The sequence below is a fragment of the Zootoca vivipara genome, chromosome 7 (genome assembly GCF_965207765.1).
Source record: "Zootoca vivipara chromosome 7, rZooViv2.hap1.1, whole genome shotgun sequence".
NCBI classification, from domain to species: domain Eukaryota; kingdom Metazoa; phylum Chordata; class Lepidosauria; order Squamata; family Lacertidae; genus Zootoca; species Zootoca vivipara.
Window position 1 is genome coordinate 89,894,842 of NC_142590.1, and position 26,572 is coordinate 89,921,413.

The following is a 26,572-nucleotide window of genomic DNA, read 5'->3' on the forward strand; positions in this document are numbered from 1 at the left end:
AGATCAAAACACATTTTGAAAACATGTGGACGTAATAAAATGTATCATAGTATAGGTTGTGCTTTTTTCTATTTAAAAAAATGTTTAGGGTTACTCTCATTTTCCTACCCATACTGAAATATTGCCCCTCAATGAGGCCAAACTTAGATTCACAAAATGTTTAGGGGTATGCATACCCCTGTGTCCCCCCAGAAAAAAAGCACTGAGTATAGGGAAAAACCCCAATAGTTTTACAGACAAATGTGTACCATGAAAATGCACATGTCTCCGTAGACTTTCCTAACAAAAGCACTTTTTATCTGGCACTGAAAACAGTAGAAAGGAGGTTAATATTAATAGGCTAGGAGTTCCAGAAAACGGGATGCCAATATTGATTTCTTGCAAGTGCGTTACAAACATTATGGGCAAAAGACCCAAAGTGGTTGAGTATTGAGTGCTTTTCAAATGGATCCTGAGGCAGAGGAATTGAGTGTGGGTTTGGTGTTTGTTGTTTTGTATCTTGTTGTTTGGCAAAAACTTCCAAGGGTGCTAAAAGTCACAATCCAAGGATGTGAACATTGAACTCTCAACCTGCAAAATGGCAGCAGTGAAAGCTTCTTCTTCTTCTTCTTCTTCTTCTTCTTCTTCTTCTTCTTCTTCTTCTTCTTCTTCTTCTTCTTCTTCTTCTTCTTCTTCTTCTGCGATCACTCGTAGCCAAGTAAGATTGTCTTCCATAAACACGGATTTAACATGAGTCCGTAAGTGCTTGGGCGCTGTGCGCGCGCTGGTGGCGAAGCTCGACTGAGCGCAACCCAGCGCTGGGGAAACGAGAAGGAGGCGCAGCGCGGAGTCCTCAGAGAAGGAGAGAGACGCAGCGCAGCCTCTCAGCTCGTGGAGCGCAGTCTTGGTCAGATCGCCGGAACCCTGTGCTCACTTGGCGCCCTTCCAGCGCCCTCCAGTGCCCGGCGCCGTGGTTCTCCGCGCCACTAGCCTCTATGGCTAGGACGGGCCTGATCAAGAAAGTAGTCGTAGCACAATGATAGAGACACGCTTGGAAGAGACAGAATATCTTGACCAATTTCAGTCTGGTTTCAGTATGGAACTGGCCTTGGCATCCCTGACAAGAGAACCTTGATCAGCAAAGGGACATCGAGAGTGTGACCTTGCATTTAGTATAGCCACACCAGAAATTTGCAACACTGCTTCTAAGGAAGTCAGCCAGATGCCCACAGCCCTGATATTTCCTTTTCAGCTGAAAATGTATTTCTTTTGCCAAGCGTTACTAAAGAATTGATACGATTCAGCTCAGTTGGCAGAGCACAAGGCTTGTGGGTTCGAGTCCCATGTTGGATTCTATGACTCTATGTAGTGTTGGTTGCTTGTTCTGTGTTTAATAGTTTTGTGATGTTGGAGCGATTTCCTTTTACATAGACTTAATATTTTTATGAGCTGCCTGTTTATAAATATTAATAATGGTAGCAATAAAAATTAGCAGCGTAGGAGAATAACATTGTCTTCCACAGGCAGAGGGCCTTCTCAGTAGGGGCGCCCGCCCCGTGGAACGTCCTCCCATCAGATGTCAAGAAAATAAACAACTATCTGACTTTTAGAAGAAATCTGAAGGCAGTCCTGTTTAGGGAAGTTTTTAATGTTTGATATTATTATTATTATTTGCACTCAAGAGGTAGCATAGTAAGTGTCTCTCGTGAGTGTATTGTACACAACCCAGGTGCCACCAGTGAAAAGGCCCTGTCTCCTCACCTCCTATAAAGGACTGTGGAATGCAAGGTGAGATTTAATTCTGATCTCATCTTTGCATGATGGGTCCCAGCAGAAGTCACTGTGGCCACCTTTTCTTGTCATTCATATTGTAATCCTCCCGAGGCAGGGACCTTCTTAGTTCACGCCACCCAGTTATGTTAGTGGTATATGCTACAGTACTAATAATGTTTAAAAACAATAGATGATGTGCCTTGTGGGGCACCTTTGGGAGAAGAAAGGGCTAAGGAGTAAACCCTACACAAATCAGGAGTGGAGTCCCTAAGATGGTTGGATGGCATCTTGAATGCCTCCTTCCGGCAGCTCCTGCAGCCAGGCTGGTGCCAAACATATTGCTTTCCTTTCCTTGGGACCACATCAACGAGGCCGAGAGGAGGGATCTTGTCGTCTGGACTGCCCAAGACCTCCAGACACAGCCCAGGCTTGCACCCTAGGGAAGTCACTTCGGTGCTACAAAGACAGCAAAAAATAAAATAAAATAATATCTGAATTACATTAAATAACATAGTCACTTTATAGCCACAGTGTACAGCCCTTTCCTAGAGTTCTGGGTTGATTTAGAAAAAGATGTGTCAATATGTGTCAATATCCCCACCCCTCCCCGGCATAGATGGTGTTTCTTGCATAGCTCATCATCTTTGTAGCTCATCACGGGTGTGAATTGCACAATTGTGTACTTCTCCACATTAGTTGGCCTGGTCATGTGAGCAGGGCCGTCTCAAGCAGGCCGGGCACCCTGGCGCCGTGGTGCGGAGATCGCTCTGGCGCCCTGTGCCACCCAGCCTACCCCTAGAGCTGGCCCTGCATGTGAGGTTGGTCAATCAGTAGATTGACCAAATGACATCAAGTATTTGAGCAGTTGAACAGCAGTTCCCAAACTTTTTAAGGCACTGCTGCCTTGGTTCCATAAACTCACCCCAAGTGCCCCCTGCCCTGCCCTGCCCCTCAAAGGCATTATTCAGAATAGCAGTTTGCATGGGCCACCAACGCAGTAAAGTTCAAAACAGTAGCAGAAGTAAGTAAATTTTTATTTATACCCCGCCCTCCCTGGCTAAGACCGGGCACAGGGCAGCTAACATCAAATGTCAAATACATTAAAACACAATCAAACAATTGATTAAAATACAGCTTAAAAATTAGAATCAGGATAAAATTAAATGACTGCCCATGAAATTACAACCGTAGGGGTCGGGAACCTCAAGTATTCATCAGGGCCAGCTATCCATGTTGGTCCCACATGAGCCGATAAAAGGGCCAAAGAGGTAACTTACAGGGTCCCATAGAGGGGGGTCAGTTAGTTGCACATTTGTTCAAAAATCCAAAAAGCAGGTTTCAAAGTGGGCTTTCTCTAGTTCCAGGCCATGGATGGAGGTGGACGAAACCAGGAAAGGAGATTGACAACCAAAGGGAACGCTGCTTTGGCACCAGTAATTACACGCCACTTAGTTCGAGTCTCGCCAGCCAGATGTTTGGACTACAACACCCATCATCCACAGCCGATGGGAGTTGTCCTCCAAAATGTCTGGAGGGCACCAGGTTGGCAAAGCCTGATGTCGCTGATGTATTGCTTAGGAAGAGGAAGAGAACAGGAAACGATGAGACAATATTGTGAAACATCACCGCCAGCACACTTGTTGCTGCTTCTTGGCATATGACCTTGTGGGGGAACCCTAAGGGCCCCCAAAATATGTTTTGTGTGAGAAACTTATAAAGAGCCCCAACTGAATGAGATATTGGAGTTCTGTTAAAATCCTTGGTTCATGATAGTTTCCTTTTGTTCATAAAAGACACATAGCCCGGTTGCTGCTTGGTTGCTAGAAATACCAAAGATAAAACATTTGGGGAGGGAACTTCTGAAGAGTAAAATTATGGGAGTCTGGCCGTTTCAGCTTACCAAGGACGACTCCCCTTATGTAGGCTTGTTATCTAGGTGAACATAAATCTCCGACTACAATTATCCTTTCTTTTAGTATGTAGGCTTGTATCTATGTAGGCTTCAGAACTTTAGAAGCGAGGGGCCCTAGAAGGGCTGGACACACGTCAAGTTGCGGGCTGGAAATCCAGAAAGTTGCATCCTGTGAGTTTCTGCCAACTACCCTCTGCTAATGTTTGCAGCGTTGAATTCTTTGTCTGGGAACCCATCACTTGAAGAGACAGGCAAACTAATGCCAGTGTACTAGAAGAAGCAAAGATCACCGGTGTTGAAGCAATGATTCTTCAACGTCAACTTCGCTGGACTGGTCATGTTGTGCGGATGCCTGATGATCGCCTTCCAAAGCAACTACTCTATTCCAAACTTAAAAATGGAAAGTGTAATGCTGGTGGTCAACAAAAGAGATTTAAAGACTCTCTCAAGGCAAATCTTTAAAAAATGTAGTATAAACACCAACAATTGGGAAACACTTGCCTGCGAGCGCTCCACCTTTACCAAAGGGCTTTGAAGACACTCGATCTCAGGACGCAAGGGAGAAATGTGCTAAGAGGAAGGCACGCTTGGCAAATCCACACCGTGATCAACTCCCGCCCGGAAACCAATGTCCCCACTGTGGAAGGACGTGTGGATCCAGATTTGGCCTCCACAGTCACTTACGGACTCATTGTTAAAACTGTGTTTATGGAGGACAATCTTACTCGGCTATGAGGGAGTGCCAAAGAAGAAAGCCTATAAAGGGTCCGGGGAGGGTAACGCACGCCCATTCGGCCTTTGTGGAAGTGACCATGCTGAACCTATTTACTGCAGTAAATAAATTTTGGGCTCTTTCTTCAGCGCGACTCACGAGTAGTTAATGGTACTAGTGAGACAAGCAGATTTGCCATGCGACAAGCTGATCAGCTTTTCCTTAGTCCCCATTTTTGGCAGCTCGGTTTGCTTGGTATCCCGAAAGGGGCCTGCTCCGTCTCGGCACCCGATTGGCAGCAAGTGCTTCTCTTTGCAATAACAGGAAGCCCCTTTTGCCTTCCTATCTCTTTACCGCAATGCGTTCCCATCCTCTTTCAGGCAGATCCACCCTTTGTATCTATCCAGTTTTTTTGTCCCCCCCCCCCACCCTTTGTATCTAATGGGTTTCGTTTCCCACAACAGACCACCCAGGGCATGTGATGGCTGTAACTTATATGAGAGGGCAAGCAGCCAGTCAATTTGCTGAGAGCGCATAGTGAGGAAGCCGTACCGGGTGGCAAGGAGGGGAGTTTATTCTTAGACGTTTTGATGGCCCAGATGGACGGTCTACGTTGGGGCTTATGCAACCACCTCAAGGAGGAACATCCATGGCTGGGGTGGCTTAACTTGAGGCTAAGGATGGAGGAGAAATTCGATTCAGGGCACATTTGAAGGTGGACTTATCGGATTTGCACTCTCCAAAACAGTTATCCTTCCAACTTTGAAATGACCCGAATTTTGCAATGCAAAATTCCAACCAGGTAATGATTGCAAAAGCACATCTGTTAGGAGGAAGTGTGTGTGAGACACAGACAATATCATGGAAATTAACATAGTGTAATGCATTGTAGTAGGAAAAATTGCTTCTGAAAATGTGCATGTTAAACTGCATATACAATCGTACCTTGGATCTCGAACAACTTGCAAGACGAATGTTTTGGGCCCCGAACGCCGCAAACACGAAAGCGATTGTTCTGGTTTGTGAACATTCTTCGGAACCTGAACATCCAATGGGGCTTCTGATTGGCTTCCTGCAGCCAATCGGAAGCCGCACCTTGGTTTCCAAACATTTTGGAAGTCGAACGAACTTCCAGAATGGATTCCGTTTGACTTCCAAGGTACCACTGTAAAAGCATGGATGATGGCAGTTCTAGTCCTGCAAAATCTGGAGGAGGGCAGATTAGCCACCCCTGCACTAATGATTTGCATTGCAGCAAGATAATTACAAGCTGAGGTGCCTCTGCTCCCATTAGCGCCTGGGACCTGGGAGTGTAGAACTAAGGTGGCATTCCCCAATGTGGCGCCTTCAGGTGCCTTGGACTACAACTCCCATCAGCCCCGGCCAGCTTGGCCCATCTAGCCCAGCATCATGTTCTGACGGTGACTAACCAGATGCCTGTGGGAAACCCACAAGCAAGATAGCAATCTTCCAACAACTGTGGTAGCAGAGCACAACCCTCTCCTAATTGCCTAATCCACGCAGGGGTAGGCAACCTCAGGCCCATGGGCTACAAGTGGCCCACGGGGATTGTTTAACTGGCCCACGAGCTGCCCTCAAACCAAGCCACCCACTCAGCGAGTCCCCATGCACTCCGCTAAACTGGCACAGCATGGCATGGGGACTCGCTTCCGGGGTGCTGCAAATCACGTCTGCGCATGCTCAGATGCCGAAAATCATGTCTGCGCAGATGCTGGGAATCGTTTCTGCGCAGATGCAGACGCCGGAAATCGCGGCCATGCGCACTTATGCGTGTGCGTATGGAGGGATCTCCACTGGAGTGAACCGGCCCGGGCGAGGTAAACCTTGCCGACCCCTGGTAATCCCATTTTAAAGCGATCCAATTTGTTGACCACCCCCGCCTCCTGTGGCAGTGAGTTCCACAGTTCATGCACTTTCTTTTGTACGCCCCGTATCTTCTGACATTCCGCTCCACTGGCGTTCTTGTGCTGAGGAGGGAAGAAAAGCCTTCCTCCGCCCCCTCTTCCCATGCCAGGCGTCGGCCCACCTCTCTTGTGCATTGCCCTTCTCCGCCAGGCCCCGGACGTGCCCCAAATGTCAGGAGCGGCTGCCTGTGTTTTGGTTGCCTCCGGAGCAGAGGGGCTGCTTCGGAGGCTGTGCCGTGCGACTCCTCCTCTCTTTACAAAGTCAGTGCTATTAATATCAGGTAATGAACATAATCTCTAGGTTAAGCTATCCTCTTATGCATGTTGGCTACTCTCTCGTTCCCCGGGCAGGGCTCTCTCTTCTCTCCTTCTCTCGCTGTTGACACCACACCAGACTTTTTCGGGTCTCCTTGAACACTGCCAGTTTGTAGGTTTCCCCCCCTTCCCTCCCCTTGTGATCCGTGGCGAGACCCACGTTTCATTTCACTGTAATGGCCAGAATGCATGTAATCAACTTCCTAGGGACTCTTAATTCTTTGAGGCTGCGATGAGACACACACACACACACACACGCCACAAGCCAGCTCTCCCAGGGTCAAAAACACCTGGATCCTTTTTGCCACTTCCACAGTCACCCCAGACCCTTCTCCGGCTAGGGGGAGATGAACAGATCTCCTGTATATTCAGGGGTGAGGATTTCTGGCTGCTGGGCCCTCGGACCTGAAGGCAGGTGAGTGCTTTTGTCGTCCCCCCCCCTTTCCAGATGTAAATTAACTCTCGTAGGCAGGATGGACGAGTTTTTAGAAGGCTTCGAAAACAGAGGAGGGGGTGGTGAAGAGAGGAGAGGGGAGATCTGCTTTCTGGATTGCAAAACAAAACTCTTGTTTTTGGAAATTTCAGGAGCAGCGCATTAGAGAACTGGCTGTTTCGCAGATATCGGGAGGGTGCAATGCGGGGTGAGTGGGTGGGTGCAACTGGGCTTTTTTGAGGGGTGCTGCTGCCTTGCATTCACTTGGGCTGGTTCTTTTGTGAATTGATTCACTGCCCCACCCACTTTATGGTAACTAGGGAGCAAAATGTGTTTCCGCGTGAGAACACGCTCTGAATAAAGCATGCATCCTTTGGTCAGTCGGAAGCAGGTAGAAAAGTTCTTAACTTGCCCCTTACTGGACCTATGAGCTATTTGGGGAGATGGAAGGTGGGTTTTGTTGCATCATTTGAGCCAAAAGACTATTCTACACTGTACTGATGATAACAGTAAGGGGTTTGGATGTTATTCCGGATCAGATCTTGGAGGGTGGGGAGAATGATCGCTCCCTCTAATTCTGATGTTCAAGCTGTGAGTGCCATTGCTTGTGTAGTCAGAATAGCCCCACCCACACGTATGAGAGAAGTATCTGCAAACTTGAGGGATCCCAAAGTTTGCAATAGAAAAAAAAGTTTTTGTTTTTGTTTTAAAAAAAAACTTGGCAAGGAGTTTGTGGGGGTGGGAGGGCAATACAACAAAATGAGGAACTGGGCATGCTTACTGATTGCTGACAGATTGTGGTTGGGATGGAATGGAAAACTGAGCAGGTGGGGGAATGGAATGGAGTATCCTGGAGGAACAGAAACACTCCATGCTGCAACATTTTGTTGCAGATCCTACTTGCCTATTTATGGATTTGTGTGTGTGTGTTTGCTTGTGTTTCTGTTGTTTCTTCCCATCCCTGTTTTTAAGATGGAAAAATAATAGCACATTTAAAGATATCACTTCACTTCTCCCTAGTGAACACCATACCTTCCAACTCTCTGATGAATAGCTATTTTTTTCACTGCGTATTTGGCTTGCTGATGTGCTTGTATCTGATACAAGAGTTCATCCCCTTGATTTCTCCTTTGACAGCAGAGACAATAATTTTTGGCAACCTTGCTGGTGTCTCCTGAATTTTGACCTTTTCAGCGTTAATAGTATTTTGGAGAACAGGTTGTTCAGCGTATACTCGGTTCTGATGTATATTTTGCCGTAGGAAGCTTAGTTTGGACAGAATTGAATATACTCTTCCACAGTTAATGCCAAATACATGACTTCTGATAAATGAGCCACCATGGTTGCTAGAGGGCTGTGAAAATTTGTGTCCTGGGCTTTTTAGACTCGTCTGCCCAGGTACTTTGTTGTTGTTGTTTAGTCGTTTAGTCGTGTCCGACTCTTCATGACCCCATGGACCATAGCACGCCAGGCACTCCTGTCTTCCACTGCCTCCCGCAGTTTGGTCAAACTCATGTTTGTAGCTTCAAGAACACTGTCCAGCCATCTCGTCCTCTGTCATCCCCTTCTCCTTGTGCCCTCCATCTTTCCCAACATCAGGGTCTTTTCCAGGGAGTCTTCTCTTCTCATGAGGTGGCCAAAGTATTGGAGCCACATCTTCAGGATCTGTCCTTCCAGTGAGCACTCAGGGCTGATTTCCTTCAGAATGGATAGGTTTGATCTTCTTGCAGTCCATGGGACTCTCAAGAGTCTCCTCCAGCACCATAATTCAAAAGCATCAATTCTTCGGCGATCAGCCTTCTTTATGGTCCAGCTCTCACTTCCATACATCACTACTGGGAAAACCATAGCTTGAACTATACGGACCTTTGTCGGCAAGGTGCTGTCTCTGCTTTTTAAGATGTTGTCTAGGTTTGTCATTGCTTTTCTCCCAAGAAGCGGGCGTCATGTATTATCTGAAACCAAAGGGGGGGGTGTATTGCTTGCCAGTTGTGAATTCCCTGCCCCTCAGCTCTCCCACCCCACTACCAAGGGGAAGTAGAGGCAGCAACAGGGACAAAGGCATCTCGCACAAATTACCTGTAAATATTGGTGCTGTCGAGGTGCCCAAAGTCCCCTCTCTATCCCTCTGGAGATTCCGATGTTCAAATGCAGCAGAAGCGAACTCCTTGCGCATGAATAACAGCTACGACTGAGCGTCATGGATTCCTGCCTTTTTCCTCCCTCCCCGCTGTTGTTGTTGTCGCTTGCTCATGTTGGCGTCACTCTGGGAACAAGACGCACTTGTTAATTGCCGCTGCAGCGTTATTCTCTCTCTCTCTCTGAGGGAGCCGGTTGGTGGTTATTTTGAAGGTGAGGTGCACATGTGCCCCTGTCTGCTTCCGCAGCCCCCAGTGCCTGATTCATATTCCAGCAGATCGATGTTGCTAGGAGCACAGTGCGAGTTGCAAGGCGCCTCTGCGTTGTGCTCACAGAAATGCACTGCAGCTGCCCTGGCAAATGGTGAGGGGTCCCCAGCATTGTGCTTAATAATAATAATAATAATAATAATAATAATAATAATAATAATTTATTATTTATACCCCGCCCATCTGGCCGGGTTCCCCCAGCCACTCTGGGCGGCTTCCAACAAAACATTAAAATACAGAAATCCATCAAACATTAAAAGCTTCCCTAAACAGGGCTGCCTTGAGATGCCTTCTAAAGGTCGGGTCATTGTTGTTCTCTTTGACCTCTAGTGGGAGGGCATTCCACAGGGTGGGTGCCACTACCGAGAAGGCCCTCTGCCTGGTTCCCTGTAACTTGGCTTCTCGTAGCGAGGGAACCGCCAGAAGACCCTCGGCGCTGGACCTCAGTGTCCGGACAGAACGATGGGGGTGGAGAGGCTCCTTCAGGTACACTGGACCGAGGCCGTTTAGGGCTTTAAAGCTCAATACCAACACTTTGAATTGTGCTCAGAAATGTACTGGGAGCCAATGTAGGTCTTTCAGGACCGGTGTTATGTGGTCTCGGCAGCCGCTCCCAGTCACCAGTCTAGCTGCCGCATTCTGGACTAGTTGTAGTTTCCGGGTCACCTTCAAATGTAGCCCCACATAGAGCGCAATGCAGTAATCCAAGCGAGAGATAACTAGAGCATGCACCACTCTGGCGAGACAGTCCACGGGCAGGTAGGGTCTCAGCCACCATACCAGATGGAGCTGATAGACAGCTGCCCTATACACAGAATTGACCTGCGCCTCAATGGACAGCTGTGAGTCCAAAATGACTCTCAAGCTGCGCACCTGGTCCTTCAGGGGCAGTTACCGCATTCAGGACCAGGGAGTCCTCCACACCTGCCTGCCTTCTGTCCCCCACAAACAGTACTTCTGTCTTGTCAGGATTCAATCCATCCTCCAACCGCCTCCAGACACTCACACAGGACCTTCACTGGTTCTGATTTGAAAGAGAGGTAGAGCTGGGTATCATCCGCATACTGATGAACACCCAGCCCAAACCCCCTGATGATCTCTCCCAGCGGCTGCATGTAGATGTTAAAAAGCATAGGGGAGAGGACAGAGCCCTGAGGCACCCCACAAGTGAGAGCCCACCCTTAAAAACCACTCTTTAAAAACAGGGGTGCCAGGAGTGGGGGTCGTGGCCATTAGGCAGAGTGAGGCAGTTTTTTGGCAGCTGTTGATGGAGGACACCAATAGGTTGCAAATTGTGGGCTAATTATTATGATAAGAGTCGGCTGGGTCAGGCCAATGGTCCGTCTAGCCCAGCATCCTGTTCTCACCGTGGCCAACCAGATGCCTGTGGGGAACCCGCAAGCAGGATTTGAACACAAGATCACTTTCCCCTCCTGTGATTTCCATCAACTAGTGTTCAGAACCGTGGCTCAGCTTCGGATTTAGGGTGGTACGGTCTGAAGGCAGCCCTGCGTAGGGAAGTTTTTTAACCTTTGACCTTTTGTTGGAAGCCGCTCACAGTGGCTGGAGCAACCCAGCCAGATGGGTGGGGTATGAACACATCATCATTATTATTATTATTATTATTATTTATTATTTATTATTATTATTATTATTAGGCAAAATTGAGAAGACCCATAATTGAGAAGATCCGTTTGGGGGCACCAATATTTGGCCTTGCTCAGGGCACCGTATTACCGAAGAAGTTCAAAGTCTGCCCCTGCAATGCTTCCTCCAACTGTGGCAGCAGAACCTATCCCAGTTGGCTCCCAGTATGTTTCTGAGCACAATTCAAATTGTTGGTGCTGACCTTTAAAGCCCTAAATGGCCTCGGTCCAGTATACCTGAAGGAGCGTCTCCACTTCCATCGTTCTGCCCGGACACTGAGGTCAAGCACCGAGGGCCTTCTGGCGGTTCCCTCGTTGCGAGAAGCCAAGTTGCAGGGAACCAGGCAGAGGGCCTTCTCGGTGGTGGCGCCCGCCCTGTGGAACGCCCTCCCATCAGATGTCAAAGAGGAAAACGGCTACCAGACTTTTAGAAGACATCTGAAGGCAGCCCTGTTCAGGGAGGCTTTTAATGTTTAATAGATTGTTTTATTTTATTTTTCTGTTGGAAGCCGCCCAGAGTGGCTAGGGAAACCCAGCCAGATGGGTGGGGTATAAATAATAAATTATTATTATTATTATTATTATTATTATTATTATTATTATTATTATTATTATTATCCCTCATGGCTAGTAGCCACCCATAGCTGTTATGGGTGCATTTATTTATTTTTTACTGCTCCGTAGTATCCACAAACCAAGGGACCATAGCGACAACACTGCTTTCTGGCTCTTGGACCCTGGTCACTTCCCAGTCCTCTCCAGTGGGTCCAAGAAGACAAAGTTGGGAGGATCCCTGGCATAGCTGCCAAGTCTCCCGTATTCCCCGGGAAATCCCCGTTTTTCCAGCTGTTCCTAGCTGAAAAAACTGATTTTTTTGTTTTTCCCTGGTATATTCTGGCGCGACGGCCATTTTGGAACTGGGCGGAGCATGCTCAGAAGCAACTTTTGATGCTGCTCTGCCCAGTTCCAAAATGGCTGCAGTGCGACTTCTGGCGCGGCGGCCATTTTGGAACTGGGCAAAGCAGCATCAAAAGTCACTTCTGAGCATGCTCCGCCCAGTTCCAAAATGGCGGCGGCACTACTTCCGGTCTGCTACTTCTGCCCGGTCCCTTATTTCTCCGACAGCAACTTGGCAGGTATGATCCCTGGGGTAGCTCTCATTGGAGGCCAGGCTACTTATTCGATGTCTGGATAGATGCTCCAAAAAGGAGGCGTGTCTGAAAATCTGGATCGAAGGAGGGAAAAGTGTGGGAAGGCAGTGATCTGGAGAAGAACGTCATACGGACATCGGAGAATTAATGGAGGAGGTACAGGAAGATGACTATCCACATTAAACAACAGAGCGGATGATCCCTTTGTCTGTGCACACAAGCAGTATCGACACACCGTGAACAAGGGATGGCCAGCCTTTGGATTCCAACCCCCTCTTACCCCTGTCTTATTTATCCTGCTGGTTGGGGCTGATGGAAGTTGGGAGTCCTGCAATTTCTGAAGCACAGCAAGATCCTCGTTCCTGCAGCAGCTGGAGCAGAGCTTGAAGCGACGTGCGACTGTGACGGGTGTTCGCATGTTGCAGCAAATGAGTGCGCACTCGAAAGGGATGTTCGCACGTTACGTTCAGCAGGTGTACAATCCCCGTCCTTGGTGTGAGAATACCAGTGTCATAACCTCAGCCTTCTGCTCATCTGTGGAAGGCTGGGAGTCTGAAAAGCAGGATAATTTGCTTAGAAAACACTCTCAAACTGCAGAGCCACGTTCTTTGGCATCCAACCAGATGTTTGGGTTTTCAAACCAAAACCGAGACCACAGGAAGAGTGGGGAAGGCCTCCCTCTTTCTTTTCTCTAGTTTCCGCCTTCACTGGTTCTGATTTGAAAGAGAGGTAGAGCTGGGTATCATCCGCATACTGATGAACACCCAGCCCAAACCCCCTGATGATCTCTCCCAGCAGCTGCATGTAGATGTTAAAAAGCATGGGGGAGAGGACAGAATTCTGAGGCACCCCACAAGTGAGAGCCCAGGGGTCTGAACACTCACCCCCCACCTCCACTCTCTGAACACGGCCCAGGAGGAAGGAGCGGAACCACTGTATAACAGTTCCCCCAGCTCCCAAACCCTCTAGACGGTCCAGAAGGATGTTATGGTCGATGGTGTCAAAAGCCGCTGAGAGATCCAGCAGGACTAGGAAACAGCTCTCACCTTTGTCCCTAGCCCGCCGGAGATCATCAACCAGTGGGACCAAGGCAGTTTCAGTCCCATGATGAGGCCTAAATCCCGACTGGAAGGGATCCAAATGGTCCGCTTCTTCCAGGCGTGCCTGGAGTTGTTTAGCAACCACTCGCTCAATCACCTTGCCCAGGAATGGAAGATTTGAGACTGGGCGATAGTTGGCCATATTGGCCGCATCTAAAGATGGTTTTTTAAGAAGCGGTTTAATACCCGCCTCTTTCAGCCGGTCTGGGAAGGCTCCCTCACAGAGAGAAGCATTCACCAACCCGCGAAGCCCATCGCCCAGCCCTTCCCGGCTAGCTTTTATAAGCCAGGATGGGCAAGGATCAAGGAGACAGGTGGTTGGTTTCACTCGTCCAAGCAGCTTGTCCACATCCTCGGAGGTAACAGATTGAAATTGATCCCACACAACTTGACTAGACAGGACTCTAGCACTCTCCCGCCCCGGCCCTGCTCCCATGGAGGAGTCTACCTCTTCCCGAATCTGAGCGACTTTATCTGCAAAAAACTTTGCAAAATCATTGCAGGAGATCATGTGGCCCGTACTGGGCCCGGATGGAGCAGGTGGTTCCGCTAAATTGCGAACCACCTGAAAGAGTCTCCTGCTGCTGTTCTCCGCAGATGCAATAGAGGCGGTGAAGAAAGTCTTCTTCGCCGTCGATACCGCCACTTGGTAGGCTCGACATTGAGCTCTAACCCGTGTCCGGTCAGATGAAGAAGAAGAAGAAGAAGAAGAAGAAGAAGAAGAAGAAGAAGAAGAAGAAGAAGAAGAAGAAGAAGAAGAAGAAGAAGAGGAGGAGGAGTTTGGATTTGATACCCCGCTTTATCACTACCCTAAGGAGTCTCAAAGCGGCCAACATTCTGCTTTTCCTTCCTCCCCCACAACAAACACTCTGTGAAGTGAGTGGGGTTGAGAGACTTCAGAGAAGTGTGACTAGCCCAAGGTCACCCAGCAGCTGCATGTGGAGGAGCGGGAAATCGAACCTGGTTCACCAGATTACGAGTCTACTGCTCTTAACCACTACACCACACTGGCTCTCTTTCTGACAGTAAGAGCTGTTTGACAGTCGAACGGTCTCCCTCAGAAGGTTCTGGACTTGCCTTCCTTGGAGGTTTTTAAGCAGAAGTTGGATGGACATCTGTCATGGATGCTTTAGTTGAGACTCTGGCATTGCAGGGGGTGGGACTAGAGGACCTTTGGGACCCCCTCCAACTCTACGATTCTATTTGAGGCCCCCACTCCAGGCAAATGCTCTTCCCTGAAGGGAGCATGAAAATCTTTCCAAGGGGCATCTTCTCTGGAATATTTCAGCTCGCTTCTCAATGGCCAAATGCCGAGTACTGTATGCATAAGGATAATAGTTAACTTTGTTGTGGAGCCCAGGGAACTCTTAAAAGGAGCTTTCCAGGTGTTTAGTTTCCTGGATCAAAGGCAGGGGGAGCACTTTGCAAGACGGTTGGCAAGCTTTGCAAAACCTGAGCAACCAGATAAGAAGGCGGGGGTGGGGTGGGGGTGGGGTGGGGAAGTTCATGACTGCTTTTGTTTCCCTTGGTACTCCTTGTGCAACTTTGAAACCCAAACACATGACCTGTCCTTAATGCAATAGGCAGAGCTGTCCTATACACCAGTTATGTCCGAGGAGGAGAGAGATGCTGCTTCCATGCATGCCTGTGTTGTGTGACTGCAAATTCTTGGAGAACACTTATCAATGGCTCTGCTCTGCCTCCACAGTTGGAGGGCAGCGATGCTTCTGAAGAACACTTTCTGGAAACTGCAGGAGGGGGAGAAGGCTGCTCTTGTGCTCGGATCCTGCTTGCGGGTTTCTCTCTGTGGTCAACCACTGTGAGAACAGGAGGCTGGACTAGGTGGGTCATTGGCGTGATCCATAAGGGTCTTCTTACCATTTCTGTGTCCTGAGTGTATGTGATCAGCTCAGGGGAGAGAGGGTGAAACTCACAACCAGAAAATGGCAGCAAAAGTGGCCGACACGCCCCACCCACCCCCGTCATCGCTGGAAACCATGAGTGATTTTCTCGTGCCAGTGTCGTGAAAGTTCCACTTCTGTCAAAGTCCCGTGACCGGGATAGGATTCTGCCCCGTGGCTGGGAGAACTTCCTTCTTTTTAAATCCTGAATCTGCAGACAAGGATAAGTAGGGTTGAAGCCATTCTAGAGAGAAGACTTCTCCTCTCTCTCTTTTTTTCTTCTTCTGCTCCTCTGCCTTTTAACAGCAGCCTGGCATGTGGAAACCAAATAGGTGAGGCTTCTCTTGTCATGAAGATAAAAGCTTCACCTGTCCAATTTCCACCTGACAGGCTGCTGTTAAATGCACAGGTGTGGGGCCAGTTAAAATTTTAAAAAGGATACAACCCCAAGTTCAGGAACGCAATCCCAACCACCTCTTTTCTTCAATTCTATTCAGCCTGACCTTGGACTTGGAGACCTCATTTTTGACTCCCAGATAATCCTGGAAAGGGGAGAAACTTTACCCACACTTACTGGGTAGAGGGCTTTGGATCTCCTTACCTGTATGCAAAGGGGAGGGGCCCCCTCTCTGTTTTCATTTGCATGGTACTCTCTAAAGTCCTGCCCCAGGGCCCTGGCTTTTGCCGAGCTGCTGTCCCCATCAGTGCATTGGCAAGAGGATGTGAGCCCAGGGTGGAAAATGGGAGGCGGAGCAGAGAGAGGCCGGCCGAGGGAAAAGATCAACTATAAATAACCTGTCCTGCCCTGTCCCCGTCTCAATGAGCTGCTGTTGCTCCAAGCGGCTTATCCCGCTGGCCTGGGGCCATTGGGGGTGGAGAGGGGCGGGTGCGTGCCTGCCATGTGCTTGCCAACTGCGAAAGAGCTCTTTGAGGAAGTTTATCTGCCCTGCTCCCAAAACCGCGCAGGGATTGATGGCTGAGAGAGAGGCTGCTTCGCTGACCTTTGCCGAGTGCTTCGTATCATATAAAAATCGGAGAGCCGGCAGCCTGCAGAGCTTCATCGCGCTATCCGGCTGCGATGGCCACGTTGGTGCCAAACATGCCGCTTGTGTCCCTCTCTGCCCCCTCGGCTGCCGGCCAGAGGGCAGGGTTTGAAATACAAGCTGCAAGAGCCTCTGCGGCAGAAGAACGGGGGCATTATCTGGCCCCCAAGACAGCACCCGCACCGTATGTTTAAAGCGCTGTGATACCGCTTTAAACCGTCATGGCTTCCCCACAGCCACCCAAAAATCCTGGGAGCTGTAGTTTGTTCAGCATGCTGAGTTGCCAGGAGATTCCCCATTCCCCTCCTCAGAGCTACAATTCCCAGAGTTCCCTGTGTTGTGACGTGGGGTTTGTGATTTCAGCTCTCTTGACAAAACATGCTGGAGACAGTTCTCTAGTAACAGCTCTTTATTAAAGTGAACAAGACTGAAGACTGAGGAGAGGAAAGCTACATTTATAGGGACAGGGGACTAGCTAGGAAGGGATACATTTTGGAGGGAACAATATCAAGCAATCACAGTGCTGCCTTTTGGAGGAAACCAATAAGACAGAGGATCCAAATACAGCAGCTTAAATGAACCAATAGTAGCTGTACCCTCTGGAACCAAAAGGCAGTTACTTTATCCTAATGCAAATACAGACAATAATAATACAGATATAAAATCCTTTGACTCAATACACAACACCCCTCCCCCCCTAGTGAGCACAGCAGACGTAATCCCTCAGGTACTGTGGGGTCCTACAACTTCTACCTGATCTCCTGACAACAGGTGTTGCAGCTTCTGGATTGGGTGTTACCTGTGGTGGAGGGGCTGCTATAGTGGTTTCATCAGGAACAGATGGAGTCCCAGACATCTCAGGGTCCCCGACCTGTACCTCGTCATCATGAGGACTAGCAGACCCTGGTTCATTTGCTGAAGCCCCTGGTGATTGTACCTCTGGACCATTTTCACTCTGGTCTCGCAGCTGTGCGTCATTAGCCAGGGATGAATTATCTGACTCCTCCCTGCTGAGCGCCCGGCGCCTCAGCTGATCTATATGTCTCTTCCAAACTTGCCCATTTTCCAAGGTCACATAATAGGACACAGGTCCACTAGCCCGGGTGATCACACCGGCCACCCACCGCGGACCTCGTGAATAGTTCCTCACCCAGACCAGATCTTCAGGGGCGAGATACCTTGTTGTGTCAGTCTCAGCCTGGGGGGTTGCTCTTGAATTACGGTTTGGCATTTTATCTGGGTGGACATAATCCAACACCGTTACCAGTCTTCTACCTAAGAGCAGCTCGGCTGGCGACTTGCCCGTCGCAGTACACGGCGTCGCATGCTGCAAAAATAACATTCGCGCAATGCGAGCCGACCAGTTACCCTCCATTAAGCGCGCAATGGATTCTTTGGCTGTTCTTACCATGCGCTCAGCCTGCCCATTGGAGGATGGGTGAAAGGGCGCGGATGTGACCCCTCTTATAAAGTTATCAGCCAAGAATGCCCTGAATTCTTGGGATACAAAAGCTGCCCCATTATCTGATACAATGGTCTCAGGTAACCCGTGGGTAGCAAACAGCTGCCTCAACACCTTGATTACGGCAGCTGATGCCATGCTAGGGACCATCGCCACTTCTAACCATTTGGAATATGCATCAACGATAACCAAAAAGACCTTCCCTTGGAATGGCCCAGCAAAATCTATGTGCAGCCGGCTCCAGGGAGTCCTGGACTGCTCCCACCAGTGGACTGGTGCTCTGGCCACTTCTGGCCGCACCTCTTGGCATGCCTTGCATGTTCGTACCCATTGTTCTATGTTCTGGTCCATTCCAGGCCACCACACATAACATCGGGCTAGCGACTTCATCCTGACCATTCCCGGGTGTCCCATGTGAAGCGTCTCAAGAACCCTGTTTCTCAGTGGTGCTGGGATGATCACCCTATCTCCCCATAGGAGACAACCCTTATGCATGGACAATTCGTGCTGCCTTGTCGCATAAGGCCTGAATTTTTCTTCATGCGGACCACCTGGCCACCCCCTCCCCACCCAAGTGAGCACACGGGAGAGAACAGCATCTTTCCTAGTTTTCTCAGCTATATCCGTAGCTGTTACAGGAGCCCCCGGAAGTGTTTCTAGCATCATAATGTGCTCCGCCGGAGCAGGATCCTCATTGCTCCCGCCAGGAAGGGGCAATCGACTCAGCGCATCAGCATGGCACAACTGTTTCCCCGGCACATGGGTCAAGGTGTACTGGAACCCATTCAGGAATATTGACCAACGCAACATTCTGGGGGAGAGAATTTGTGGCGTTTGTTTGTTTGGGTTGAACAACCCTAACAGTGGTTTGTGGTCCGTTTCAATGGAGAAATGGCGACCGTACAAATAATCATAGAACCTTTTGATTCCGGACACAATAGCCAGTGCCTCTTTATCAATTTGAGCATAGTTGCGCTCTGTGGGCGACAACGTACGGGAATAGAAAGAGATGGGCTTTTCCGACCCATCCGGTTCCCTATGACTCAGCACAGCCCCCAGGCCGTATTGAGAGGCATCACATGCCAGGACCAGCGGCTTCGACTCATCATAATGAGCAAGGACGCTCCTGCTACTCAGCATTCCTCGCAAGGAGTCAAAAGCCTTCTGCTGCTCCCGCCCCCATCGCCACACATTCTTTTTCTGCAATAGTCTATGTAATGGTTCAGCTACCGAAGCTTTCTGGGGTAAGAACGAATGATAAAAGTTAATAAGTCCCAGGAATGACTGCAACTCCGTCTTGTTCTGTGGTCGTGGTGCCTCGATGATGGCCTTAATCTTAGCATCTGTGGGGTGGATGCCTGATGCATCAATTTTAAACCCCAAGAAATCCACAGTTGGCACCCCAAAACTGCATTTTTCTTTTTTCAGTTGCAACCCCACCTCCTTGAACTTGAGCAACACTGCACGGACACGCGCAACCAGTTCCTGTGGGTCTTTTCCAGCAATCAAAACGTCATCAAAAAATGGCAAGACCCCCGGCAGACCTCTTAACAGGCGTTCCATGAGCCCTTGAAAAATCCCTGGGGCCACACAAACTCCGAACTGTAATCTGTTAACTCTGAACGCCCCTTTATGTGTGACAATAGTCTGTGCTTCCGCTGATTGTGGGGTTACTGGCAGCTGTTGGTAAGCTTGTGCCAGGTCAATTTTGGCGAACACCTTGCCCCCAGCCAGTTTAGCCAACAGATGTGATACGACTGGAATGGGGTATGAGTTTCCCCTGAGTGCCTTATTGATAGTACATTTGTAATCTGCACATATCCTGACTTCCCCATTTGCTTTAAGGGGCGTGACGATTGGAGTCTCCCACTTAGCAGAGTCCACGGGTGAGAGAACTCCCTGCTTGACCAATTTATCCAGCTCTGCCTCGATCTTGGGTTGCAGTGCAAATGGCACTCGCCTTGGTTTGAGTCGGATTGGGGCCACCCCGGGGTCCAACTCGAAGTCAACTGGGGGCCCTTTATAACAACCCAGTTTTCCATTAAAGAGACCAGCAAATTCCTTGCATAATGCCTCGCTCATCTCAGGGCAGGTTTGGATTGAATTAAGCCCTGAGATACTCAGTCCCAGGGCGGGGAACCAGTCAGTGCCCAGGAGACTGGGGCGACTGCCCTTCGCAATCACCAGTTTGAGTACAGCCTGTTTGTCCCGGAACTGTACTCTCACGGCACACATTCCCAAAACATGGATGCGGCCTGCTGAGTACGACTGCAAGGTTGCCGGGAAGGGCTCCAGAGGGGGCAACTTACCCCTGAGGAAGAATGTCTTCGCGGTCTGGTCCGACACGATGGTGAATGCAGATCCGGAGTCCACCTCCATGTCGCACTGCTGACCCTCAATCTTCACCTTGACGTGTGCCTTGCCTTGCGCTGGAAACTGCACGGCCCTCCCGTTGATCTCCGTTACGTAGTGGCAGTCCTTTAGAAAACGAGTTGCTGTGGGCGGTCTGCGATGCTCCAGTCTAGGTGCTCCTGTTGCTCCCGACGCCGCCGATCTACAGACCCTGGCGATGTGACCCGTCTTTCCGCACGTCCGGCACATAGCATCCCTGAAACGACAACTCTTCCGCTCATGGTTTCCGCCACAACCTGGGCAACTGCCTCGGCGATCTTTGTGCACTGTGCAGGCCTGACGCACCAACTCGACCCCACGGACTGGGCTCTGGCTCGGAGTAGCCTCTAGCTCGTCCATGGCATGTGCAACTTCTATCTGTGGCTTAGTGGCCTTGCGACTGGCATCAAGCTCCACTCTTTCATAATTCTCCGTGGCGGTGGCCTCCTTCAAGGCTGAAGCAAGGGTAACCTCTTCTTTAGCCACGATGCGTCTTCTGGCTTTCTTGCTGCTCAGACCACCAATAAACCGATCCAGGAGAGTCTCTTCCAGATTTTGGAAGCCGCAGTGCTGAGCGAGCTTCCGGAGTTCAGCCAGAAATGTGGATACAGACTCCCCAGCATGCTGCTGCCTCTTATGGAACTCCATCCGCCGGGCCATCTTGGTCTCAGTAGGCGCCAAGTGGCTTGTTAGGCAGGCAAGAATATCTTTGAGAGATGTCTCACTCAGCTTCGCTGGAGCAAGTAATGCCTTGGCCAGCTTGAAGGTCTCGGGCCCACAGTAGCTCAGGAATGTGGCCCTTCTTTTGCTGGCATCGGTGATCCCTTGAGCCACTGCAAAGAACTCGAAGCGTTCGACGTAGTCTTCCCATGTGTGGGGCTCTGATGGCTGGAAGGGCTCCAATACCCTTGGACTCTCCATTGTCCTAGCGGGCAGAGTCGTCTTCTCAGCTGGCCAGTGAGTCTTGTTCTAAGCTGCAATCCGGACTCTGAGGCAGGGCTGTGTTTAACCGCTCCTCAGCATTCCGGATCCCATCCTCGTCGCCAGTTGTTGTGACGTGGGGTTTGTGATTTCAGCTCTCTTGACAAAACATGCTGGAGACAGTTCTCTAGTAACAGCTCTTTATTAAAGTGAACAAGACTGAAGACTGAGGAGAGGAAAGCTACATTTATAGGGACAGGGGACTAGCTAGGAAGGGATACATTTTGGAGGGAACAATATCAAGCAATCACAGTGCTGCCTTTTGGAGGAAACCAATAAGACAGAGGATCCAAATACAGCAGCTTAAATGAACCAATAGTAGCTGTACCCTCTGGAACCAAAAGGCAGTTACTTTATCCTAATGCAAATACAGACAATAATAATACAGATATAAAATCCTTTGACTCAATACACAACACCCTGTGAAGAGGGATGAATTGTGAAACCACTGGGAATTGTAGCATGAATCACAGAATCGTAGAGTTGGAAGGGACCACAAGGGCCATCCAGTCCAACCCCCTGCCAAGCAGGAAACACCATCAAAGCATTCTTGACATATGCCTGTCAAGCCTCTGCTTAAAGACCTCCAAAGAAGGAGACTCCACCACACTCCTTGGTAGCAAATTCCACTGCCAAACAGCTCTTACTGTCAGGAAGTTCTTCCTAATGTTTAGGTGGAATCTTCTTTCTTGAAGTTTGAATTCATTGCTCCGTGTCCGCTTCTCTGGAGCAGCAGAAAACAACCTTTCTCCCTCCTCTATATGGCATCCTTTTATATATTTGAACATGGCTATCATATCACCCCTTAACCTTCTCTTCTCCAGGCTAAACATACCCAGCTCCCTAAGCCGTTCCTCATAAGGCATCGTTTCCAGGCCTTTTACCATTTTGGTTGCCCTCTTCTGGACACGTTCCAGCTTGTCAGACATGTTGGATGATTTGAGCTTCTCACCTGAAGCAGTCCAGGCGGCAAATAGTTCAATAGCCGTTCCACTGCCCTTCATTTGAGGGTCACAGGGCAATTTACAGGTCCCTCTTACACTGGGGCATGTTCACTTTTTTCAACTTTCAAATTCCAAAGCAAACAAAGAAAGTTGTAACATGGCTTAGGCATTCAAAAGATACTTTGATTAAGTTAATATGATTTCGGTTTGCTTGGTAAATGTAAAATGTGTGTAAAATTGCATGGAAATCTTTGAAAACGATTGCTGAGTACTTGCAATCCGAGTAATATTCTATTAATCTTATTTTTTTATTTTTTATTATTGCTATGATTCAGCATCACCTGATATTCTCAGAAGGCAAAACTGAAATTCTTTGGCTTACTGAAACAGCTTATGTGCTTCATCAAACGTAGACTTACCAGTCTAAATGTTGTCCAGACACAAAAATAATAGCAGGTTTTAATTCCTCACACCCAAAAACATTATTTAAAATAAAAACAAGTCACTGAAAAAAATTAGCAAAAAAATTATTTTGCCCCTTAAAATGGCACACCCTACTGTTACAGCTACTCTGTTCCCTATACAGGCTCAGATTCCCCCCCCCCCCATTGCATTTACACTCCTGCCTTTTTCTGCTAAGGAGCTTGAGGCGGCATGTGTGGTTATCTCCTCCTTCAATCCCTCACAACAACCCTGTGAGGTAGGTTTCCCACCTCATCCACATCTCCCTCTCCTTGTCTCCTTAGCAACAGCAGCGCCGAATCCCTGGACAGGCTGCTCCCTGCAGTGGGCTCCACGAGGTCGCCGCGGAAACGGACCACCAGCCAGTGCAAATCTGAGCCGCCCCTTCTGCGGACCAGCAAGAGAACAATCTACACAGCCGGCCGGCCCCCCTGGTACAACGAGCATGGTGCGCAGTCGAAGGAGGCCTTTGTCATCGGTAAGACACCTCCCTCTGGGAGCGAGGGCTGGTCGCGTTTTGGGAATAAGATGGAGGGGCTTTTCAGTGCTGCCTTCAGAGTTCGCACCTGCTAGAGTTATGTGAGCAGAATTCCCTCATCTGGACTTCATGCAAAGTCCCAGGTTTACTGCAAACTGTCTTTAAACTCGTTGCAAAAAAAAAAAAAAAGCTGCAGGTACAACTCAACACATCGCTCTTAAACAACTAGCAATGCATTCCAGTTTTCTTTAACTTATTCTTTAAAAAAAAATAATAATAATTTTTATTTGATTTTACAAATATAATTTTAAAGCAAAACCAATTACATATAAATAGATTTCTCCGAATCTTGAGACTTCTGTAAAGAATTATCTTAAAGGGAAATGTACATGAGTTTAATATCTTTTTAGTAATTAAGTAGTTTAGTTCATGCAACAAGTTTATTAAAATGGAAGTAATATGGAAAGGACGGGAAGTTGATGAAGAAAATTTAATGTCAGAGAGTTTGTAGCTTTTTTTGGTGGTGTTGTGATATTTGACCATTTTGATTTATGGATAATAATGAATGAATGTTTATATTGTATAGATGTGTTGAAGAACAATAAAGCAGAAAGGGAAAAGAAAAAAATCTCGAGACACCCCCCCCCCCAATCCCCTCCATGGGTCCTAATCCCAACATTTACAACTGCATATCATTCCATTATCCATATTTTATATCCATCTAAACTGTCCATAGTATTTGCTACCTTGCAAGTGTGATTAAAATCCTGCTAATGTTTTCATTTGCTATACAGTGTAATTCCCCCCCCCCCCCGCAATTCCATTTTAAAGTTCTTGTCCTCTTGGTTCCTGAGCCTTCTAGTTAATTTTGCCATTTCAGCATAGTCCATCAACTTGGTTTGCCATTCTTCCCTGGTAGGGACCACTTTCTTTAACTTATTACCTGATGCCCAAGTCCCAGAACTGGGACCAGAGAGAGATTTGGATAAGCAAGTTGCTTCCTCAATATGCTGGCAATATTCGGGGGGGGGGGGCGGAGGACACACACACACAGACTCCCAGAATTGAGCCATCAGTAAACACAAGACTGAAACAAAAGCTGCACCCTCCTGTTTGCAGCTGCACAACAAGCATCCACTTGTGCTTGCTACAGCTCTCTGCAAAAAGATGAAGGGCAGTATGCAAATTTAATAAATCTATATATATATATATATATATATATATATATATATATATATATATATATATATATATAAAAATGTAAAAGGAGCATGTGTGTTGGTCTCCACTTCTCACCAAAACCGCTTGACCAATTGCGTTCAAATTTGGACACAACGTCCCAAGCGAATATGTGAGTGGCCATATACAGGTTGCGTAGATAGATGTCACACCTATGGCAGGTAAAGCCCACTGTTCCCGAACACAAAACTCAGACAGCCGGGGGTGCTGGGAGCACAGGAGAGGTTGCAAAACAGCGCCCTCTAGCGATGGCTACACAGGTACTGCAGCTAGGAAACCTTCCCTCCCCACAGCATCTTGGCTTGGCTTTGTAGACTGGGCCGAGGGGCCGAGATAGGTCAAGGGTCAGGACAGGGTGGAGCCAATCACAGGGATGAGCCACAGCAACGCGTGGCTGGGCCAGCTAGTAATAAATAAAAATATCCTTCTTATTCTGCCCTGGGATCTGTCAGGATAAAGGAAGGTTGACCAGATGGCTGGGAGGTCGCCTGCTCTTGATGGCGTTACACTTCCTCTGAAGGATCAGGTTCATAGCTTGGGGATCCTCCTGGATCCTTTGCTGTCGCTTGAGGCTCAGATGGCCTCAGTGGCCCAGAGTGCCTTCCATCAGCTTCAGCTGGTGGCCCAGCTACGCCCCTATCTGGACAGGGATGGCCTAAATACTGTCGTCTATGCTCTGATAACTTCAAGGTTAGATTACTGCAATGCGTTATACATAGGGCTGCCTCTGAAGACAGTTCAGAAACTTCAGCTGGTGCAGAATTCAGCAGCCAGGTGGCTCACCGGAGCAAGACGGTTTCAGCATATTACACTGATCCTGGTCCGACTGCACTGGCTACCAATGAGTTTCCAGGCCAAATTCAAAGTGCTGGGTTTGACCTATAAAGCCTTAAACGGCTCAGGGCCGCAATACCTCAAGGAAAGCCTCTTTCCATATGAACCTACCCGGACCCCGCAATGATCATCTGAGGCCCTCCTTTGTGTGCCCCCTCCTCGAGAGGTCCGGAGGGCGGCAACACAAGAACAGGGCCTTTTCTGCAGTGGCTCCGTGTCTGTGGAACGCTCTCCCCAGGGACGTTCGCCTGGTGCCTTCATTATACACCTTTAGGCGCCGGGCAAAAACGCTCCTTTTTTACCCGGCCTTTGGTTGATCTGATTGACATCCTATGCCCTTTTAAAATGATATAAATATATAAATTCAATCAATCAAAATGTTTTTAATAAATAGATGAAACTGAAACTAAACTGATTCATTTACATCAGGTCTCGGCGGAGGCAGTGCCTCAGGGAAGACCACCGTGGCCAGGATGATAATCGAGGCTTTAGACGTGCCCTGGGTGGTTCTCCTTTCCATGGACTCCTTCTACAAGGTGAGAGAGGCAGAGCTCAGCGTCATAACCTTCATTTCTGTTTAATTTTCTTCTTTTAGGAAAGGGAACAAGGTGAAAGTGTTAGAGCAGGGCATCATATTTGTTAATTCAGAGGCATTTGTTTCATGCCTTTTCTCTTCAGCTGGAAGAAGCTCCCTGGCTGCTTACAGCTTAATAGCAATTGCTCAGTCTCTGATCTCAAGCTTTGCAGTTCAACTAGGCACGACCCAAAAGGAAAGAGGGGTGGGGAGGGGAGAGGAAAACAAGCAAGCTCAAGCCCTGCAATGTCAATGTAACAGGTTCTTATTATGACAAAACTGAATGTTCCGATTCAGAAAATACATGAGGGTTGTGTTTTTTTAGCAACCTTTGAGAAATAGCCTGGGGACCCAACCTTCCTAAAATTGACCCTCATGCAGTTTTTTGACATTGCAAGGTGGTGTCTTGGCCTTCTTGAGGTCTAGCTGGGATCTGCTGGCTTTTGTTGCAGGTGGGATCACGGGGGAGCTAGTTGATCCCAAGCACACACACAGGCAATTCCACCGTTGCCCCTCACAGGCCTGGCGGAAGGGTCCCACCCCAACCAGCAAGAGCAGCAGAATTTGCAATGATGTGACCTAGAAGCAAAGCAGCGAGCAGGAGAGTCAGGGCAACCCTTTGAGAGCAACCCTTGATTTCTCTTTGAATCCTTTCGAGGTGTTAATACTGCAAGCCCCTGCATCGTAGGCTCAGGTTATATATGTGTGTGTAAATAAGCCATATATCACAAGGACCCCACAATCTCCTGTGTTCCTCATTCTCAAAAGGAAACACAAACCCTGGGTAAGTGCCTGGAACCCCTGGAATCTCACATCACTCAATTGGGGTTGCGTGCAACACTGGTGTTAGAAGTGGGACATATGTTTCCCAGAGGAGGGAAACCTGTGAGTGAGAGATGCCTGTGTCAA

The 26,572-nt window shown here is 48.6% G+C and overlaps 1 protein-coding gene and 1 long non-coding RNA gene across 7 annotated transcripts in view; one reads left to right on the forward strand and one right to left on the reverse strand.

Moving 5' to 3' along the window:
• The window catches only part of UCKL1 (uridine-cytidine kinase 1 like 1), a 68,665-nt gene that overhangs the window by 16,718 nt on the left and 25,375 nt on the right, over positions 1-26,572 (forward strand). For 2 of the 6 annotated variants that reach the window (XM_035122407.3, XM_035122406.3), the window contains exons 2-3: positions 22,823-23,016; positions 25,519-25,625. In XM_035122407.3, coding sequence (XP_034978298.1) covers positions 22,823-23,016; positions 25,519-25,625 — 301 coding nt within the window. Of the gene's footprint in view, positions 1-6,254; positions 6,583-6,642; positions 7,032-15,068; positions 15,197-22,822; positions 23,017-25,518; positions 25,626-26,572 lie in introns of those variants that run through there. The other 4 variants (XM_088674748.1, XM_035122409.3, XM_088674749.1 and 1 more) reach the window with 4 other exon arrangements.
• LOC132592465 (uncharacterized) lies at positions 1,612-15,995 on the reverse strand. The gene is made up of 4 exons (XR_009557965.2): positions 15,857-15,995; positions 12,535-12,806; positions 9,129-9,315; positions 1,612-2,208 (listed from the first exon to the last, which is right to left on the reverse strand). It is a non-coding gene; the product is annotated as an uncharacterized LOC132592465 (long non-coding RNA).